The sequence below is a fragment of the Furipterus horrens genome, unplaced genomic scaffold, assembly GCF_987537825.1.
Source record: "Furipterus horrens unplaced genomic scaffold, mFurHor1.1.pri manual_scaffold_5, whole genome shotgun sequence".
Classification (NCBI taxonomy): Eukaryota; Metazoa; Chordata; class Mammalia; order Chiroptera; family Furipteridae; genus Furipterus; species Furipterus horrens.
In genome coordinates, this window is record NW_028327175.1 from 49,025,498 (window position 1) to 49,045,609 (window position 20,112).

At 36.2% G+C, this 20,112-nt stretch overlaps 1 protein-coding gene across 1 annotated transcript in view; it reads right to left on the reverse strand.

The window, feature by feature from the left end:
• Positions 1 to 532: 532 nt before the first annotated feature.
• TBCA (tubulin folding cofactor A) overlaps positions 533 to 20,112 on the reverse strand; it is a 76,418-nt gene continuing 56,838 nt past the window's right edge. Inside the window, exons 2-4 of the mRNA XM_090278972.1 lie at positions 15,897 to 16,002; positions 2,800 to 2,886; positions 533 to 792 (exon numbers count right to left, since the gene is read on the reverse strand). Coding sequence (XP_090135098.1) covers positions 712 to 792; positions 2,800 to 2,886; positions 15,897 to 16,002 — 274 coding nt within the window. The 3' untranslated portion in view covers positions 533 to 711. The remainder of the gene's footprint in view (positions 793 to 2,799; positions 2,887 to 15,896; positions 16,003 to 20,112) is intronic.

A 20,112-nucleotide genomic window follows, 5' to 3' on the forward strand; every position in this document is an offset into this window, starting at 1 on the left:
CTGTGTTCAGTGATGTCACATTAGTAGCTTGAAACTGGTCACAGTAGTAGAATTTATACCATGAAAATCAGCAAAAGCTACAACTCAGAGGTTCTTTTCCCATCTTCAAGAGCCATTAAACATTTCCCGACACAGCAGTGGCAATAGCTGTTATTCTTTTTAAATACAATTCAATTCTTTTCTGTTCATAGGAATCTTTATTTGAAGATATAAATGGTGTTTTCTGTATAAATTTGTCTTTCTGGAAAAAATTTTAAATATTTCTCATTACTTGTGAAAATGTTAAGACTTTCACTGTGAATGGATAAATATGTGGTTCTTTTATCAGGGAGCTGTACCATATTCAAAATAAACTCAAAATTTGGATTTTTATCTAAAAAAATGAAATAGTATTCTATGTTTAACTCAAACCACACTTATGAAGCAAAATATGTAACTTGAAATAAAATCTAACAGATTTTAATTCTGTGTCAAAATGTCCATGATTTAATAATGAAAGATTAATTATTTTGTTAAAAAGTATAAAATAAACAATTTTATTAGACGAATTGATTTATTTGACACATTAAATTAGGCAAAGAAAAATACACACAACTACATAAAAAGAATCACATTCTTATACTACTTGAACAAATAGCAGTGGTCAAAAATAATGAATTGTGGAATGAATCCCAGGATTAATTGCAAAAAAACACCCTGTATAGAAAAACTTTAGGCTTCTAACTTCACTGAATCCAGTACTAAACGTGCTTCTTTATATTCGTCAGCTTCTTCCAATTCCTTTTCATTCTCCTAAAATGAAATATAATAAAGTAAGTTTATTCTTCTCAAATTTTAGTAATTTACTCAAGTATCATAAATCATCAATGTAAACAGCTCAAAAATTAAGAGAAAAAGGATTCCAAGCCTCATCTAAATATAGTGTAATTCCACAGGTTTTCCCCCATAGTTCTTTCTTTACAAGAAAGAGAAGAAATATGTTTGATTTGGTCTTACTGTGTATTCTCGTATAATAAATGAAAAAACATGGTCATCTAAAGCTATCAACATTAAGTAATTGAATAAGAAGTTAAGACAAAATTTTAAAAATTATTCCTATTTTGTCAACACATCACAATACAAAAGGGATTATTATTAATCATGGACTAAAAGCAAAAATGGATGATTTACTAACATGTTACATATATGATAAAATTTAGACCAAAATAATTCCCCAGCTATTCACAATGACAAAGACTGCTGGTGTCACACCAGTTAAGTGTAATCTTTGAATTGGAAAAGCGAACTGCCTACTTATTAATAAGCATTAGCTACCCTTACTACAGGGAAACAAAATACTAACATGTTTCCTTTTCTGGTGTTTAAAGACTGAAATTTTCCACGATAGCTTATATAAAAAGCCTTAAATATATTATAGTGGCGATGGATAAATGAAATATTATCATCTAAGTTACTATGCAACCCAGGCATGTGCCCTGACAAGGAACCAAATGAGTGACCCTTTGGTTCACAGTTCGGTGCTCAATCCACTCACTAAGCCACAGTAGCCAGAGCAATACTTTCTTAAACCTCTGCATTATACCTAACATGTCTTTGTTCCTTTTCAGTAAATATAAGCTCTTTGAGGGTAGAGATATTGTTGAATACATCCTCAAATATATCATCTCAAGACAGTATTATTTTTTTCAAGCAATTTCTACTAATTTCTTAGCTACTACTAGCTAGATCCAAGAGAGAAAAAAATCATTTACATTATCAGGAAATACAGATGATGCTTCTGTCTCAGGTAGTATTTTAATAGAGTAATTATTTCTTGCTTTCATCTATTTTTTCTTTCAAAATCATAGCTTCATTTTTGACTGTTAAGGAAAGCAATTTTGCCTTTAAAAGGTTCTTGTAGATAAATATCGAGTTGTGTCAAAATTACAGTAAAATGTGAATATTTCTCTTTCTACAGATTTAGTATTAATACTATTTGGGTGGGAAAACAAATCTCATTCTCTTTCAAAGAATATATATGATCACACTGAAAAAGCCTTACATTATTTTTGTTATATAGGGAACAACTGTGTCAGGAGATAGCTGTGTAGCTAGTAATTAATATTAGCTCAAGAAATAGAAAATAAAGTTAGTAAATGTCAGAATTCATCCAATTATCATCAAAGCACAATAACAATTAGCTTGTATATAGTATTATGCTCTTTATCTCTATTAGGAAAGAACTAAGATGACTCAGTTATTCTTAGAATTCTTTATAAAATGACTCTGCCATTGTATCACAAGACATTTGTAAAGCAAGTATAATAACAGTGTTATCCAGCTTCAATTTAAGAGGAATACCTATATCACAGGGTTTGTTTTTCTCTTTCAAATTAATTTAGGTTTGAATCTGAAAGAATTCCAGATCCTTTTTATTATGGTCCAAATTCATTTGAAACAGATTTTCTAAAGTTTCAAACAATCTACTCACCTTTAGTGTGTGAAAAAAGGTCTTCATGTATGAAAAACAATCCAAGATACTGGGCAACAATATTAGTACCATGAATATCTACCATGTTAACTCAAATATATTTAATTAAGTTTAAATAAGTAAACATACTAGACATCGTACTTTTATTGAAGGCATAACTTAAAACACAATTTAAACTCCATTAATTATTCTGAAATACATTGGTACCACTGGGTAAGTGAACAGAATATGCCACCAACTAGTTTTCACTGTAAAATATTTAAAATTTTGGTCTTTTATAATTAGATTGAAAAAAAACTTTAACATAAGACAGAGAAGTCTTTACTTACTAATATCTGTAGAAGATCGGTATACGCCGCTTCCAACCTGCGCTGGCAATCTGGGATCATCATCCGGGACTCTTGCAGGATCTCTGCCTGTAACAAGAATTTCTGTTAGACATGCAGAAATGAGAGAATTATGTGTTTAGTTTATACCTCTGTAAATATCTAAAGTGATTTAGCGGAGTCAGAAAAAATTATGGATATGTGAAACGGTTCAATATTTTAATTTAAATTTTTTATTGACTGGCCTGAGAGAGAGAGAGATCTATTTTTGTTGTTCCACCCATTCAGACGTTCATTGGCTGGTTCCTGCATGTGCAGGGTTGAACCTGCAACCCTGGGGCAACCAAACACCACTCCAACCAACTGAACCACCCAGCCAGCACTCAATATTTTAATTTAAACTGTGTTTATTAAAAGACAGAATGACTATCATACTGTAAAATATACAAAGTATAAGTTTTAGACCTAAACCTTTTTGGTAATCACCTTCTTGTGCTAAGTGAGAATTAACTGGAAAAGCTTTTTGTAGAGCATTTATTTTAAAAGGCTATTTAAAATAAACTATTTCTTCTGCTGTCATAAAGCACCTTTATCCAAAATGGGATCAGCTGGTTATATAAATATCTCCTGCATCTTTTGAGTAATAAAGAAAAACAGTGTTCAGATAATATCACATGAAGATAATTACTGCATGAAAAAAGTTATTGAGTTATTGATTACATCGTGTGCACACTGCAGGAGGTTCTCACTGAAAGACAGAAGTAAAGAAAAATGAAAAGCAAAGACCAGCAGGTTCATATTTTTGATGCTTATCATGCATAAAAAGTTATTACTTATCCTTGTGCTTCATTTTAGGAGACAGATTATTCTCCCCATGCAGTTTGAACCAAATTACTAACCTGGCATCCCTCTGAATCTGAACTTCTGCCTATTCCTCCTCAAGATAGACACTACAGAATTAAACACAGAAATATTTATTCTGGCATATATTTCTGGACTTAAAATTATTCAAACTGGACTGTAACATACAAAATCATAAAAGAAGAAAAAAAATCAAATCACCGACTGAAAATCCCAATCAATAAGAGAGTAAATAATTTAGTTTCAGATGTTGGACCTCAAAAGCCTTTTTCCTAAGGTAAGCGGGAAGCTTTCTTTCCTTAAACTATCCTCAGAAAGAGACATAGAGATTATTTAAGCATTTATTTCCAAACACTCATATTTGATCAAGTATCTTCGGTTAAATGAGCACAAAAATCTGAACTTTTACTAAGAAGATTTATTATCTAGCTCATATAAAATAAAAATACAAAGACATAATTTAATGGTAATTATAGTGTATTTTAACAGAAACTTTAATAAGTTCCAGTACCTTCTTCCTTTCCCCAACAGTTTTATCTCAGCTCACACTGTAAACAAAATCAGAATTGTAATATAGAAGGATACTCTCTCTGTCCATATTTTCTCAGGTAAAAACCTACTGCTGAACTTGTAATTATTTTACTAATAAAGCACAGCTTAAAAATTTCAAATGTAGAATGACTTGACTTCACAGCCAAGCATACTATGCCTAGATATTTAATCACTCCCACTAAATTATTTTTCTGCATCTGGTTAGTTTGAATTCACGTGAAAAATCAGTGGCAGGCACATTCCATTGGGTAAGCAATTCGTATTTCCTCCCCAATGTACTTCCCCTGAGAATAGCTTACAGAAGTTAAACAAGATAAAAGAAATAGAAAGAATAGATCTCTATTATATATGTACACTTATAAACTTAAAAAAAAGCTTTAGTAAGTTGTCACTGAAATAAACTTTAAACAATACTACCCAAAATAACTTCTATTCATTATTATTTTATCCATATTAAAGAGCAAGGATCATCAATGAGTTTATCAAAATTGGACTCTGACTTCTGTGGGGCCAAAGATCAGTCTATCCTATACCCAACCCCTATTCATTCCATAAGCTCACTACATAGCTGCAGGACACCAGGTACAGGGGATACAAAGATGAAAAAGAGGTCTCCATCTTCCAATCCAGCATACAAACATAAACATAAACATATACATTTGACACTGCTTCTATAAGGCCACACCACAGGGAGCCAAAGGCTTCCAATACAGTGATGACTCTGATTTGGAATCCATAAACCTCATCTCTTACAGGGCCATAAATCATATACTTTACCTTGTAACAATGAATTACAACTGTCAGGAATAATTTTAAAAGACAGTATATAAGGTGTGATTATACAGTAAAGACAACCCTCAAAATACCTTCACTACACTAAATGAGTATTATCTTTCAAAGTGTTCCCTTTGGGAGAAAGTCACTCAAATGAATGGTGCCTCTGTTTAAAATATCTGAATAAGCTGTCAGTTTATTATAATGCTGACTATGACAAGACTGAGGTTAGGGCAGAATCTTGACACAGATTGAGAAATACAGGGAACTTTAGGGGAACACAACAGGATGCAGTCTTACTAATGTCTTATTGTTTTTAAAACAAATTACGATTTTTTGAGGATGTTATTCAGGTAAAATGGAAGTTAGGGGAGGCTTAACAAGGCTCAGATTATAACAATGAATAAACAACTGAATTAAAATCTGATCAATTTCCTTTAAAATAAAAAATATATATATATATACGTATATATATACACACTCCCCACCCCCCCACCCCCCGTCCCGAAAGAAGAGTTCTATGAAACAAACGGGGTAATGTTAAGTTCTTTTGCTATTGCTTGATTGGAATAAGCATTCTAGCTTCTTTAATGATCCAGATCATTCACCCAGGGCTAGCTATAACTATGATAATCTATAGACACTCTATTGTTGGATATTGGCTTCTCTGGAACCAATGGCAAATGCATTAGCTTACCAAACTGAGCTCCAGAGAAGTCCAGAGATAACCGAACAATGGTTCAATCTTTCCTTTTATATCATGGTGAAATGACAATGTGCTAATAAACATGTCAAGAAATCCATCTGACAACGAAAGAAAGGAGGAGAATGGCAACTATACGAGGTAATGGACTTGTTAAATAGCTTGACTGCAGTGTATCTTTTATAATGCACACGTGTATCAAATCATCAGGTTGCACACCTTAAATGTATACAGTTTTAAACACTCAACTATACCTCAATACAACCGAGGGGGGAAAAGACGCAAAGATACTCTGACAAATTTAAAAGTGCCAACAACTGAATTACAGGGGTGCCAGAAGGAGAAGAGGATGAGCAAGAAATTGAAAACTTATGTGAAAAAATATTGAAGGAAAACTTCCCTAATTTGGCAAAGGAAATAGACATACAAATCCAGAGAATCCCAAACAAGCTAGACCCAAAGAGGACCATACCAAGACACATCAAAATTAAAATGCCAAAGGTTCAAGATAAAGAATCTTAAAAGCAGCAAGAGAAAAGTGGAGAATTTCTTAGAAAGGGGTGCCTATAAGACTGTCAGTTGACTTCTCAAAAGAAACTTTGCAGGTAAGAAAGGACTGGCAAGAAGTATTCAAAGTGATCAAAGCCAGGACCTACAACCAAGATTACTCTCTCCAGCAAAGCTATCATTTAGAATGGAGGGGCAGATAAAGTGCTCCCCAGACAAGGTAAAGCTAAAGGAGTTCATCACCAAGCCATTATTATATGAAATGTTAAATGTTTAAGAAAAAGAGGATCAATACTATGAACATTAAAATGACAACAAACTCACAACTATCAACAACAGAATCTAAAAAAATAAAAACAAAAACAAACCAAACAAACAACCACAACAGGAACAGAATCATAGGTATGGGAATCATTTGGAGGGTTATCAGCTGGGAGAGGGAAAGGAGAGAAATGGAGAAGTGGTGCAGGGATTAAGTGTAACTGGTAGGTACAAATAAACAGGAGTAAGTTAAGAATGGTATAGGAAAGGGTGAAGCCAAAGAACTTATATACACGACCAACACATGGATATGAACTAGGGGTGGTGAGGTTGCTGGAAGGGAAGGGGGTACTGGGCAGAGGGGAGCAGAGGGAAAAGAAATTGGGACAACTGTCACAGCATAATCAATAAAATACACTAAAAAAAAAAAAAGGGAACTTCCAACAGAACAAAATAGATTGAAAATAAAATGATAAAAAAGAGATAATACGCAAACATTAAGAAAAGGAATGGCTCAAAGCCCTGAGGAACTAGGATTGACTTTTGAAGGTAATAAAAGCACAAGAAAAAAGGCCTGGTACCTTGGATAGTTGTGCGGTCCACGGCAATCTTTCCAGGGAAGGAATGAAGGTTGTTTTCCTTAAAGATGGCTAGAAAGGACCTTAAGGCACAATGGAAAACCTGAAGGACTTGGAAAAGACAGGTGTTTACAGGCAAGGCTGAATGGCAGGTATGTGGCTCAGCTTCTGTGCCCTGAAGGGCAGACTGAAGGTCACCCTAAATGTTCCTTGCATAAGTCCCAGCAAAGCAGAACTAAAGATCATAAGCGATCATTTGCTGCTCTTGTTGTGTTTATGCAAATGAACAGGATAAATTAAAAATGGACTTAATGCAGTCCCTTTAATGACAAGGAGGGTAATCTTAGGGTGAAAAATTGTGATTCAAGGAAAATCACAATGCTCTGTGGTAGACTATAAAGTAGTGCAGCTAACCGTCTTTAAAGTTTCTTTTCATTTAAAATTTGTTTTCATTTGAAAGTTAAACTATGTCTGTGACATCACCAAAGATGCTTAATTTACAGACAAGAAGAATGTCAAATGCCTTGTAACTGGATTTCTTTCCAATAAGACAGTCTTACAGATTTAGAGACTTGTTTATGGGTTATGTTCCATAACCCTGGCTGGTTTGGCTCAGTGGATTGAGCGTCGGCCTGCTAGCTAAGTGTCGCTGGTTCGATCTTCCAGTCAGGGCACATCAGAGAAGGAAAACTCTGATTCCAAAAAACCTCCGCTGCCTTGCGGCATACCTCTTCAGGGGAAAGGCTAAGGGAGTAAAACCCGACAGAAAATCCGGAGCCGGAGTCCCTAAGGCGGTTTGACGTTGTAGTCAACACCGGCAACTCCTGCGGCGAACCTGAAGCCAAGCTGTATTGACTCCGTCTTTCCCTTGGATCCTTCAGCTGCGAAGAGAGGGGGGGTCTGCTGCATGGGCAACAGCAGACCCTCCATATCACCCTGCCCAGGCTCTGTAGCTTCAGCTTCACTGGAGAGGACACTCCAGTGACATCGCAAGATGTTGATTCAACACGGGAGGAGACAGATACCGCGTCACTCCCGAGTCGGACTGCACAGCCATTCTCGGCGGTGCAGATAGACTCTTAAGAAGCTACACCATCGTCTCTCGAGGCTCTGTAGCTTCAGCTTCACTGGAGAGGACACTCCAGCGTCATCGCAAGATGTCAATTCAACACGGGAGGAGACAGATACCGTGTCACTCCCGAGTCGGACTGCACAACCATTCTCAGCGGTGCAGATAGACTCTTAAGAAGCTACACCATCGTCTCTCGAGACGGACGGCTGCCGACGATGTTCCATAAATTAACATGTGTTTTCTGTTTTCAAAGGGCATAAGCCTATGATCTCATTACTTGAGTGACTGTCTGTACTGTATAAGCCTCACTTAATTCCTGTCTGCATTGCTGCCTCCTGAGACTCAACGGTTTGGCTGAACGAAGTGGCTGGGTTGGTGAAGAATGGGGTGGTCCATGGGCTTCACTTTAAAACTGGTTTCTCTTTTCTATCCTAATGTCTTGGACAGAAAGGACCCAGAGGTCTGAGATGGGGAAAACCTAAAATACGTCCCTCAGCCCAAACTAAAGTATAATGGGCAAAAGAGTTTTGGACAGGTGAGACGTGCCTGGCACACCTTCCTCCAAAGAAACCCTTTTTTTCCCTAATGTGGGACATTGAAAAATTAATCCCTGCCTTTTGTCATCTAGTGGTTATGGATTGAATGATGCCTTTTAACCCTGTTGCCAAATCTGTTGCCCCCAGAACACAGAAAGGATGCCAGCCTGTTAAATCAAGCACGCTGTTGTCCGGGGACAGCCAACTGACCTGGAGTCTGCACGATCCTTCCCCGTGTGGGAAGGCCACCCTCCCCTCCACACCCCCACCCTTATTAGGGAATTCTGGACCCAAGGGTAGGTAGGATGACGACCATGTCCAGCTTGAAGCAGCTAGAGGAGCTTGAGATCTTCGCCCATTGTCCTTTATAAGATTATAAAGGGTCTTAAGTCTGAGAGGGAGGGATTGTTATTTTTATTGTTAAAAAAATTAATTATTTAAAAAATATATATATATATGAAAGGGTGAAGCCAGAGAACTTGTATGCACGACCCATGGGCATGGACTGGGGGTGGGGAGGATTGTGGGGGGAGGCGGGGTGCTGGGAAGAGAGGAGCAAAGGGGAAAAAATTGGAACTATTGTAACAATATAATCAATAAAATACACTTTAAAAAAAGGAATGGCTCTATTAATATTGGAGAATTGCATAGATTTCAGAGCAAAAAACTTAGAAACAAAGAGGAATATTACACAATGAGAAAATGATCAATTCCCCAAAGAAAACATAGTGATTCTAAATGTGTATGCACTAAACAAGATAGTTTCAAAATACACAAAACAAAAACTGATACATAAAGCTAAAATAAGAGACAAATCCACAAATATATTTTGGAATTTCACTATCCCTTTCTTAGAAACTGTCAGAAGTCCTACACCAAAAAACAAAAAAAAACCCGACAAAGGTTAAACACATCGTCATCAACCAATAACATCTAATTGATATTTGGAGAATATTCTACCCAAGAAAGGAAAATACAAATACTTCTCAAACACCCACAAACTATTCACAGCAGTACCCTGCATACTGGGTCAAAAAACAAAACCAAAACAATCAAACAAAATTAAAATAACAGGAGGACAACTGGAAAATATTTAAACTCTTATAAGTTAAACAACATACTTCTAAATAACCCATGGATCAAAAAGAAAGTTTCAAAGGAAAGAGAAATATATAGATAAATGAAAATGAAAATACAACACATCAAATTTTGCAGGATTCAGCTAAAGCAATGCTGAGAGGGAAATTTATAGCACTAAGTACTTACATTAGGAAAGAAAATCTCAAACTAAAAATCTAAGTTCTTAGTTCAGGAACTTAGAAAAGGAAGAATAAAATAATCCCAAAGCAAGTAGAAGGAAGAAAACAATGAAAATAAGATCCGAAACTAATGAAATTAAAAAAAAGAAAACAAAAGAGAAAAATCAATAAAACAAAGAGCTGGTATTTTGAAAAAATTGATAAACTTTGTAAGACTGACAAAGATAAAGTATGATGGCACAAATCACCAATATCAGTAATAGAAGATACCACTATAGATCTTGCAACCACTAAAAGAAACAAATACTATAAACAACTTTATAATATTGTTTATTATGCTCATGAATTTATCAACTTAGAAATCATAGACCAATTCCTTAAAAACTGCAAATCACTAAAACTCAACTGATAATCTAACTAGTTTTATAATCAAATAAATTGAATTTGTAATTTTAAAGTTCCTGAAAAAAAATTCTCCAACCCCAGATTGTTCCACTGGACAATTTTATCAAATATTTAAAGAAGAACTAACACCAATTTTACACAAATCCTTCAAGGAAAAAGGAGGGAACATTTCCCAGCGTATTTTATAAGACTAGTATTAACCTGATGCCCAAACCAGACAAAGCTAGTATAAAAAATGAAAACTGCAGATCATCATGTCCCAAAAACTTAAGATGCAAAAATCCTCAAAAAAAAAATTAGCAAATTGAATCCAGCAATGTACAGAAATAATTAAAACACCATGATCAAGTGATTAAGAAGGTATACAAACCTAGTTCAATATCTGAAAATCAGTCCATATAATCTACAATATCAAAAGGCCAAAGAAGAAAACTCATATGGATCTTATCAAATGACACAGAAAAAGCACTTGATAAAATTCAACACCCATTCATGACAAAAACACTAAGCAAACCAGGAATAAAGGGAACGTCCTTAACTTAAAAAAGACTATCTACAAAATAACCCACAGCTAACATTATACTTAATTGTAAAAGACTAAATGCCATATACCTGATATAGGAACAAAGTAAGGACATCCACTTTCACTCTTATTCAACATTGTACTTTAAGACCTAGCCAGAGCAATAATGCAACGGAAAAAAAGACATACAGATTGAAAAGAAATAAAATTGTCCTATCAGCAAATGACATGATTGTCTATACACTGTCTATGAGGTGTCAGAAGGAATCTATTTAAAAAGTCCTAGAATAAGTGAGTTCAACAAGATTGCAGGTTATAAGATCAACACATAATAAAAAACTGGTTGCACTTCCTTATCTAACAAGTACTATGTAAGTGGAAATTGAAAATAAAAAGTACATTTACAATAGCTTCAAAGAAAATGAAATACTGAGGTATAAATTTAACAAAACATGCAGGATTTGTATGCTGAAAATTACAAAGTGCCAATGAAAGAAGCCAGATCTAAATAAATTTAATTTCACAGTTTTCACTGATTAGAAGATTAAACATAGTAAGGATGTCAAGTCTCAAACTGATCTATAGGTTGAATGCAATTCCTATCTAAATCTTAGCAAGGTGTTTTATAGATACAGACAAGCTTATTTTAAAAAGTTTATGGAAAGGCAAAGGAACTAGAATAGCTAAAATAATGTGGGGGGAAAAAAGTGAGTGGACTCACTCTTTCCTATGTTAAGGCTTACTATATAGCTACATCAATCAAGACAGCATGGTACTGGTAAGGGACAGACACCAGAAGAGAACCCAGAAACAGACCCAGACAAATATGTCCAGAGTTACAAAAGCAATTCAATGGAGGAAGGATAACCTTTTCAACAAATGCTGCTGAAGCAACTGGGCACCCATAAGCAAAAGGACAAACCTCCAACTAAACCTCCCACCTTATACAAAAATGAAAATCAATCAAAACCTTAAATGTAAGACAGAAACGGAAGGAGAAAGAGAGGGAGAGAAACATCGATGTGAGGGAGAAACACTGATCAGTTGCCTCTTGCACACACTTAACCAGGGACTGAACTGCAACCCAGGCATGTGCCCTGACCGGAATCAAACTGGCAACCTTTTTTTTTTCAGTTTGCAGGACAATGCCCAACCCACTGAGCCACATTAGTCAGGGGACTGGTGGGAAATTTAAAATGGTACAGTCACCCTGGAAAAGAGTGTGGCAGTTTCTTTTGAAGCAAAAAAAAATATGTGCTAATATGACCCAGCAATTGTTTGGGCATGTTACTTCAGAGAAACAAAAACTTATATTCACACCAAAATTGTACACAATGTTCATCCAGCTTTTTCTATTACAGCCAAAACCTGGGAACAATCCAAATGTCCTTTAATAGTTAATCTGTGGTACATCTATATCATGGAATACTACTGAGCAATAATAAGGAACAGACTATTGATAAACTCAGTGACTTTGATGGACCTCAAAGGAATTAAGATAAGTAGAAAAAGTCAATTTCCAAAGGTTACATACTGTGTGATCCTATTCCACGTTATGTAACATTCTTAAAAGAGTTAATTATTTAGGGTTTAGGGGAGGAAAAGAACAGGGACTATAGAGAGGAGCACAAGGTAGTTTTCTGGTGAAATCATTCTCCATCTTAACTGTGGTGGTAGTTACACGTTATATTTGTGAAAGAACTGTATAGAACTAGACACACATACAGATGAATACATGTATAACTAGTGAAATGTAAATAAGCTCTATGGTGTACCAATGTCAGTTTCATGGTTTGGATATTGTAATATAATTATACAAGATGCTAACACTGCAGAAGGAATGGTGAAGGGTGTATGAGATGTCCCAAAAACATTTTTTGTCATTTCCCATGAATTAATACCAAAAAAAAAGCAAATATACAAATAGAATACCATTTATACACTTGAGTATACAGACCAAGAGACAATAATATTTTCTTGCACCACTGTTATTTTAAATATTTTTATTATTGAAAAAAATCTGGTATTTCTTGCAGAATCAGTCTTGTGAGAGACACCTGGGCAAATCTCCCTTTGCAGACTAAAGCCTCCTATTATTTTCCATATATTTAATGAAAAAACTTTTCCCTTCACTTTTCGGGGAAAAAAAAATCAAATTGTGAATATTAACTCATGCTTCAAGTAAATCACAAAAATATGTGTGTATATCTTTCTCAAAAAGATACATTCCACAAAACTTCAATTGTATGTAATAATTGCAAAGTTTTTTGAGAAATCTTGGCTGAAAAAATGTACTAGTTTGTCATTTTAATATTACTTCTGGAAAATATGAAATGAGTCAGCCTCAGATATATTTGACTGTCATTACTGCCCATCATTCCTGCTGGAGGATAAGTAAAAAAAACGACCAAAATATCTTCCTTGGTTGAAGGCAAAATTGTCCATATCTATCTCTAATTGAGGGATGAGGAGAGTGAAGAAGTGTATCATAAGTAGAGAGCTAAAATCAATTTGAGCAATATTGCTTAGCTAGAAAAGGATGGCAGAATAACTCTGACTGACTGGTATTTTGGCATCTTAGGGTACTGAAACTTCTACCTAATTACTTATTTTAAAAAGAAACAAAATTAGAAACAGAGGCATAGACACATGGAACAGACTGACAGCTGTCAAGAGTAGGGCTGAGGGGGGAAATGAGATGAAAGAAGGTGAAGAGAGTGGCCAAAGAATATATATGCATGACCCATGGACACAGACAACAGTGTGGTGATGGCCACTAAGCTAGAGAGATGGGGGGAGGAGGGGCATTGAGAGGGTGGGACATCAATTAATAGTGTTAACAATAAAAATAAAGTAGAAAAAATACATACATAAATTTTTTAAAAAAAGGAGCAAAGTTAGGCCTAGTCTAGGAGAAGCCAATTTTGGCAACCAGTTTCAGGTAAGAAGCTTAGTACAAACTGACAGGCAGCATCAGAAGTGTGTGTTATAAAACAGGGCTAGTTCTAAAGATCCAGGAAAACTAGAGCAAAATGAATCCATATAAGAGAAGAGTCAAGGTAGTGAGAAGTGGCTGAGGAAAGCATTTAACCCAGAAGAGGAGGAAATACAGGGAGAAGAGTAGAGAAGACACAAAATATAGCACTTGGCCTCCTTGATATTTTCTACGAGGAACTCAGCAAGTGTCAAGAGACCATTACAGCTTTGAGGCCTAGGCAATCAAGAATAGGACACTTCTGACAATGCAACTCCTGCTTCATATAATAAAAACCATAAATGGCCAGCCACAGTATAGCTAAAGGTAAGGAAAGAAAATTAAGTAAAGCATGTGGGTTGGGCTAAAGACAGATTTCATGAGACTCTGAAACAAAATTGCTGTCGACACTGTATACACGGCAGGTTGATGATAGCAAACAGAAAAATTAATTGTTCTGTGAATTGATATGGGAGAGTATTTTTGAATATGAGTACTAGGTTGATTAGGAATCCAAGAAATCATATTATTAAACATGACCACTGTGGCTAAAGAACTTTAACATGACTGAGTGTAAAAAGAACTTTTAAACAAAAAATATTCCCTTTTATACCTGAACATGTAGTCAACCATATAACCAGTAAGTGGCTAATATTTTTAAATAATAAAGAGTCAGAATTCAACGGAGTTAATCCTTACCTATGAAGCAGTGATTTATTTGAAAGATGATCAATATATAAATATAAATGAAATAAAATAAATAAAATAATGTGTGACATTATTTGCAGAATTTTATTTAGAAAGGGAACACATTTATTCCCCACTCCATGCAACTTACAACTCCTATTCTAACTATAGGGCTATTTAAAAATAGATTACTGGTGACAAAAAGAACAGAGCTAAGAAAAAACTAAATGAAGTCACTAGCTACACAACTGGAAAAATCAGCCTGATGGAGTCCCAGAAGGACCTGGGTGAAATAAAGTTGTATATACTATTGTTATGTTTCTCATTAGATGAGAGAAAATAGCGGCATTAAAATGAAGGAAGTACAAAAGTGATATGAAATTATATGGGAGTATATATTCAAAAAGCATTTAATCATCATAACTTTAAGAATCAACAAGTCACAATCCATATGTAAATCTTGTGAAGATTCGTGAGATTTGAAGAGCAAGTAGTTCATAAAGGTCAAACATATTCAGGGACATACTATATCTACACATGTTTTCAAATCTTCCCCAATCTATGCATATCTGCCACAAATGTCTTTTGCTATATCATACATAAAGGAAGACAGGCTCTCCTAGAACTTCAAGAAAATAAGACGGTTCTCTTTCTGGATGGCTAGGGGAAACTATTTCAGGTGCTAATGTATTCCTTTTGCACCACAGGAAGCAACTACCTACGGAAAAAATAATGCGCTTTAAGTGAGGAATTTTGCAAAATTAAATCTGGATGAAGTGTGCACTATTACCATTTGTAACATCATTTACATGGTGAAAACCACTGAGAGTTTATAAAACTGATTTAAAAAATAAGTCTTGAGATCTGTATAAGCTTGTTCATACTATCCTTTTTCTGAGTGTCACCTGGATTTTATTCTAAATGCACTGGACACTGAATTTTAAAGAAGTGATCTGATGTACATTTTGACGAGATCAACCTAGGTGATGTGGTGGGGAAGGAATGGAGGGTGTCAAGAGACAAAAGATAGGCCAATTAGGAGTCTTTTGAATAGTCCAGGCAAGAGATGACAGTGGACTGGACTAGAACAGTGGCAGTAGAGAAAGAAATAGAGGGAATAAGAAATAGAACTTGGTGTCATTAGATGTCATTATTAGAAAGAGAAAGAAGTATCAAGAAGGGTTAAGGGTACAAATTCCAGAGCCAGAACACCTATGTTCAAAATGCCACTTAGCAGTCATGTGACCTTAGGCAAGTTATTTAACCTGTGTTTCAGTTTCCTCATTTTTAAATGGAGGTTTTAATAGTAAAGAAGTAAATAATTGGATCTTCTCAGAGGTCTGTTAATACATTAGTTAATATGGTATTCTGCAAATGTTAGCTATTTTCATTTAAGATATAATTTTACCTGCTTTTTAATGGCATAATTTTCACCATCTTCAGCTTTCATTTTTTCAATCTTTTCTTCTTGTTGTTTTGCTTCTTTTTCATACATCATTTTTTCTTTGGCCAATCTATGAATAAACCAAAAATATTTCAGAGAATTAACTCTCTCTAGCAAATAGATCACAAGACATAAAGAAACTATGTAAATATAAAACATACTTAAAATACCAAAGTATATGTACTAGATGGGGAGTAGGGGAGAAGAACATATTTTAGCCACTGATATATGACTGTCATATCCCTGCCTAAAGCAAGTGGGAGCTATCAAAATATGCAATTCTTACATTTTTTATTAAAAACATGTCCCATTATAATAATTGTATTTACAATGTAAAAACAACACAGAATTATTATGTACTAGCATTACTCTCCTGGGTTTATTTTTATTTTTTTGTAATTAAAAGGATACATTTACTGATTTGAATATGAGAGAGAGAAAGAGACAGACAGAGAGAGAGAGAAACATTAATCAGTTGCCTCTCATGTGCAGCTTGACCAGGGATCAAACCTGCAACCTGGGTATATGCCATGACTGGGAATCGAACCCGCAACTTTTTGGTGTACAGTATGATGCTCCAACCAACTGAGCCACCGAGCCAGGGCTGCTTTGCGCACCTCCCCCCCTTTTTTTGATGTATGTTTTCCAAACTTTTATACATGTACTTGAAACAATCTAAATGTAAAAGCTCAGCTTACTGGAATAAAAAAATCAGTATATTGCATGCCAAATCCAAAACAAAGAAAGATTAGATTATTTTCAATAACAAAACTGTTTGACAAGTATTTACTGTACATGCAATTTTATGCACAACCTTCCCTGTGCAAGGAACTGGGATACTTTAGACATGGTTCCTTCACGGATAGGTGGTAGAAACAAACAAGTATTTATTTACTAACGCAGGAAAAGGTACTGATAGAGATCATGAAGATTTTCAACAATAAAGAATAGAGCAATATGAGCCCTGGCTGCTATGGCTCAGTGGATTGAGCATCGGCTTTGGAACCAAGTGTTGCTGGTTTGATTCCCAGTCAGGGCACATGACTAGGTTGCATGCCAGGTCCCCAGTTGGGGGCGTGTGAGAGGCAACCACACAGTGATGTTTCTCTCCCTCTCTTTCTCCTTTCCCCTCTCTCTAAAAACAGATAATTAAAATAAAATAAAGTGACCTTGTTAAAAAATTAATTCATTAATATTATTGGGAAATAAAAAAAGAATAGAGCAATACAAAGTTCTACTGATTATTTCTCAGACAACCAAAATTCAATTAACTGTAATAGCTCAATCTCCCCTAATTCTGGTTAAACAAATTATAATAGAAAAGTCGTCGGCAGCCGTCCGTCTCGAGAGACGATGGTGTAGCTTCTTAAGAGTCTATCTGCACCGCCGAGAATGGCTGTGCAGTCCGACTCGGGACTGACACGGTATCTGTCTCCTACCGTGTTAAATCGACATCTTGCGATGACGCTGGAGTGTCTTCTCCAGTGAAGCTGAAGCTACAGAGCCTGGGCAGGGTGATATGGAGGGTCTGCTGTTGCCCATGCCCGTCCGTCTCGAGAGGCGATGGTGTAGCTTCTTAAAAGTCTATCTGCACCGCCGAGAATGGCTGTGCAGTCCGACTCGGGAGTGACACGGTATCTGTCTCCTCCCGTGTTGAATCGACATCTTGCGATGACGCTGGAGTGTCCTCTCCAGTGAAGCTGAAGCTACAGAGCCTGGGCAGGGTGATATGGAGGGTCTGCTGTTGCCCATGCAGCAGACCCCCCCTCTCTTCGCAGCTGAAGGGTCCAAGGGAAAGATGGAGTCAATACAGCTTGGCTTCAGGTGCGCCGCAGGAGTTGCCGGTGTTGACTACAACGTCAAACCGCCTTAGGGACTCCGGCTCCGGATTTTCTGTCGGGGTTTACTCCCTTAGCCTTTCCCCTGAAGAGGTATGCCGCAAGGCAGCGGAGGTTTTTTGGAGTCAGAGTTTTCCTTCTCTGATGTGCCCTGACTGGAAGATCGAACCAGCGACACTTAGCTAGCAGGCCGACGCTCAATCCACTGAGCCAAACCAGCCAGGGGCAAATAGAAAAGTAGAGTTCAAGAAAACACTAACATTCCTATATATACATTATCCAAAGAACAGAAAGAATGCTTTTATAGTCCATACACACTAAAAACAGCTGTCTCTATCTGGCTTGCTTACTTCTCTAGACTATATTGCTAGGATGGAAAATAAAAATCGTATTAGAACGTAGCTTTTGTCTAATCACCTGCAATAAAGATTTTAAAGTGGATTTCAAAACATGGTTTTATTTGATTTACAATGTTAAAAAGAGAGAACTAAAAAAAGAACAGATTTGTTACCACCACATTAAACAACTGGGAGAGTCAACACATAAATCTGGATTTGTCTTCTCTTGGTTGTTTTCGTCAGGAAACACTGGGGCTGTATTCCCACTACTAGATGGAGCTAAGTAGTGGCTGATGACTGTTTCAGTGAGGCTTGTGCTATTCACTTTGCCCCAATTCACACAACTCCGTTTCCCAAAAACTCAGGCCTTATATTTGACTTCTGAAAGCAACTGAGTTTGGAAGCTGTGTTCTGGAGTAACTTGCATATCATCAATGCATCAATGTTACTGTTTTTTATTATCTCTACAAAACAATGATTATTATCCAGAATGTCAGAGATAATCAGAAACCACTGGGATTAGCAATGAGACTTTCAATATTCCTAAACCACTAGGTTACCAAACTTCCGTAGTAAGTGAAAGCAAGTGGGATTGGATAGGCTATCAGAAAGAGGCATATTCAATAACATTCTGTAATTCAAAGACTTAGAACAAGGGTTGGCCAAATCTGGCCTGCCATCTGTTTTTGTATGGTCTAAAAGTTATGAATGATTTTGCATTTTAAATGGCTAAACTTTTTAAAATTATATTTTGCGATTTGTAAAAATCATATGGAATTCAATTTCAGTGTCCAAAAATACCTATTATTGGAACACTGCCACACATTCATTTATGTATGGTCTATGGCTGCTTTCATGCAATGACAGCAGAAATGAGCAGTTGTGACAGAACTGTACAACCCACAAAGCCTAAAATACGCACTATCTGGTTCTTTACAAAAGTGTTGCTGAACCCTTACCTGAAAGACCTCTACTTAACTCTATCTAACTCCTATTTAACTAAGTTAGCATTTATCACACTACATTGAAACCAATTTACTTGATAGATCTTAAGTTCCTTAAAGACAGTGTTAGGTTGCATTCATGCTGTAATCTTTTAAAAAAAAATTAATTATATATTTTATTGTTTATCCTAGTACCCTTTTCCACTTTCCCACCTTTGCCAGCCTCTATCCAGCATCCCCTTCCCTCAGGCAATCCTCACACTGCTGTCCATGTCCATGGTCATGCATATATGTTCTTTGGTTAACCCCTTCACCTTCCTTCTACAGACTAGGAACTCAACACTATGTTTGTTGAATCTAAAAATTTCACTATTGCCTTTCAACATTTTCAATTTAAAGAGATATATAAAAATTCTTAAGTAGAACAAAAGTGATTCACAGAATTTCAGAAATAAGAAAAATGTAATTTTTGAGACAGTCTACAATGAAAGAGATTGAATTCTATGCTGAAGTCCACAGATACCTAGTTGGTAATCCAAGCCATCCTAGTCCATTGTGATTGTCTATGGAACATAGCAGCAACTGCCCCAACTAAACTGAAGAGACACTTGACATACCACTTTTGAAAAGAAAAGGTGCTGACTTCCGGCCAAGATGGAGGCGTAGACAGACACGCTGCATCTCCCTCCACAAGCAGGAATACAACTACCTCAAAATTAGAAACAAACAGAAGTTCCAGAAAATCAAACTGCATGGAAGTCCAGCAAACAAAGATATAAAGAAGAAATACTCATCCAGACAGGTAGGAGGGGCAGAGCTGGGGTGGAGAGGATGCAGTGTGGTGGCAGCAGCAGGACAGCAGAAAGCGCAGTCACATGTTTTAAAGTCAGGAGGGACAACTGAGGGGCTTTCCCAGCTCCTCACCGGACCTAGCAGCTCATGGTCCCAGCACTGGGGAAAATCAAGCCTCATTGCTCTGACTGTGCAGACCAGTGCGGGTTCGGGTAAAGGCAGCAACTGCTGGTCTCTCAGCAGAGTCCACTTGTTTAAAGGGCCTCCA